Raw genomic sequence first — 2267 nt, forward strand, 5'->3', positions numbered from 1 at the left:
CAGGTTTGAAATATTTAGTTAGCAGGGGGTTAAAAAATATGGATAGTATTAGTTGTGTTAGCGCCCCCTCATGTGGTCAAAATCATAAATGCATACGTTTTTGCGTAAAATTACCATCCTGTCTCTTTTACGTTTGATTTCACATACCTTTTTTATGCACAGACTAAGAAAAGCAAATAAATTAACAATAAATCAAATAAATACATTACATTTTTACCTTGTAAGGCTGTAGCATTTACTTAAAAATATAAAATATCTTAAATATAAGATATATAAGCAATAAAGATATTGGTCAAAATGGAAATAAATAAATTAAAAACAGCATGAATGAATGAATGACAACACACCTGAGTCCTACAGCCATTTCAGATTTTTTTTCCAACTTCAATTATGTTGTAAAATCTGTGAAATTATCAAATCAAATTATGACGTTTGCTCTCAGTAATCCAATTACAGCCTTTAAATAGGCCTACGTGAGCAGAAGTTGGGATGAAATGCCTTGAATTCAGTTTAGCCTTGAATCTAACTTAATTTTCCTTGTGTTATTAACGGTAAAAAAAAATTATATTGAAAATGAATAGCATAATATAGGCTATATTTTTCTATAAAAATAAAGATAAACACTTATGCACAAAATAAATCATTAAAGAGGTGAGCAATGACAATTAGGCTAATGGTGCAAAATATTTAGCAGCGAAAGTTGTAACTTCAGAATTTGTCCCTTCAAAACTAGGTAAACTTATGTAAAGCTGGTGAACCCGACATCTGGTTACAACTGCCAGTTGTAGCTGATCAACTTTAAAGTTCTTGGTCTGCAAACATGACCTTTGAACTAATTTCCCCCAATTATATAAACTAGCAGTGAGATGCTTCATTGTATCCTGAGCTCTTGCCTGATTCAGTCTGATCATGCACACAGTCCCTCTTCTCTGTCTGGCTGCTCTAAGCACCTCAGCACTAATAACTTGTCATCCTATACAAAAGGAAACAATCCGAACAGATTTAACAAGAGAAAATCTGAGCAATATAGAGACCATGATCAGTACATACGGATATTTCCTGATGATGACATTTAGTAAAAGAATGAGGAAAGCCATTTCTCGAGAGTCCAAAGGTAAGTTGTTTTTTTTATACATAAACGGGCACATTTCTACATATTTTGACTGTTAATAACATTATTGGTGCTCTTTTAATTAATAAAGGAGCTGCTTTACTGAAGAAAAGAAGCAAGGACTGCTTCTTACTACTTCATATTAAAACAAATAATATAATGTGCTTGGATAGAACTAAAAACACACATATTTCAGTGAGTATTAGTTATCTTTATCAATATTGTAAACAATATATGATTTTATGTTTTAAAGACTTTTGCAATTCTAATTACTACATTATGGATTAATATATATATATATATATATATATAATTATTATAGCTAAAAGGATTTAATAATTTAAAAAAGCTTTAATAAAACATTATTGTCCTCAGGTTGATGGCATTAATAAGGACTGCTTTAAAACAATTCACGGAAAGAATTACCATCATGCTTTGTGCCCATGGAGGAGTGATGCAATGATCAAGCTTGTTGGAGGTAAAAGTCACACCGAGGCTTATAGTACAGAATTACATCATTCTCTGCAGTCTAACAACCAAAAAACACATCACAGACAGAGAAGAAGCCAGTATATTGACCCATCTGATCCCTTGGGATCTGAGAATCCGAGGTCAAGGACTGCTAATTATCGAAGACCAAATCGAGAGCATGAGCACGAGCGCAGCAGTAACGTTTCTAAAGAAACCATCACGTCCTATGACGACCCTTTACACGTACTGCTCTCCAAGAGCCCTGTCAGTCCTAATTTACAAAAACAGAAGAAACACAAGCAAGTTGCACCATCTGATCCATTCTGAATTACTGACCTTCTAAAAATAAAAGTTCATTAACAATTTTATAAGCCTTGCACTAAAGAAAACCATCTGTGAACCACCCAGGAGGACTTTTTTTTTTTTTTGGATGATTCCTAAAACCAATACACTGACCTAAAGAACTTATAACATCACGTTAAGAAACCAAATGGTTTCGAGGAAACATATCACCAAGAACTGTATATGATGCAATCTAGGGCCTCAGGACCTCAGTTGGTGTTGAGGCTAGTTTAGGTCACTGTTTGTCAGTCCTTTCACCTTTTCAAGTCAGTTAAAATTTAAACTACCTTGCAATGCTGCGGCAATGACATTGTTTTCATAAGAACTGTGCAAGAATCTTTTC

The 2267-nt window shown here is 33.6% G+C and overlaps 1 protein-coding gene across 1 annotated transcript; it reads left to right on the forward strand.

Moving 5' to 3' along the window:
- The first annotated feature begins 870 nt into the window (after positions 1-870).
- Positions 871-1920, forward strand: LOC107573314 (uncharacterized). Its single transcript, XM_016259755.1, has 3 exons — positions 871-1114; positions 1203-1306; positions 1487-1920. Exons 1-3 carry the CDS (start codon positions 910-912, stop codon positions 1907-1909), a joined length of 732 nt encoding a protein of 243 aa, XP_016115241.1. The 5' UTR covers positions 871-909; the 3' UTR covers positions 1910-1920.
- Positions 1921-2267: the final 347 nt, after the last annotated feature.

This window comes from Sinocyclocheilus grahami, unplaced genomic scaffold, assembly GCF_001515645.1.
Source record: "Sinocyclocheilus grahami isolate Dianchi unplaced genomic scaffold, SAMN03320097.WGS_v1.1 scaffold30.1, whole genome shotgun sequence".
Classification (NCBI taxonomy): domain Eukaryota; kingdom Metazoa; phylum Chordata; class Actinopteri; order Cypriniformes; family Cyprinidae; genus Sinocyclocheilus; species Sinocyclocheilus grahami.

Coding starts and splice junctions, on each gene's coding strand:
- LOC107573314 (XM_016259755.1), top strand. CDS start 910: ATGCACACAGTCCCTCTTCTCTGTCTGGCTGCTCTAAGCACCTCAGCA. Junction 1,115..1,202: donor CATTTCTCGAGAGTCCAAAG/GTAAGTTGTTTT, acceptor TAATTAATAAAG/GAGCTGCTTTACTGAAGAAA. Junction 1,307..1,486: donor CTAAAAACACACATATTTCA/GTGAGTATTAGT, acceptor TATTGTCCTCAG/GTTGATGGCATTAATAAGGA.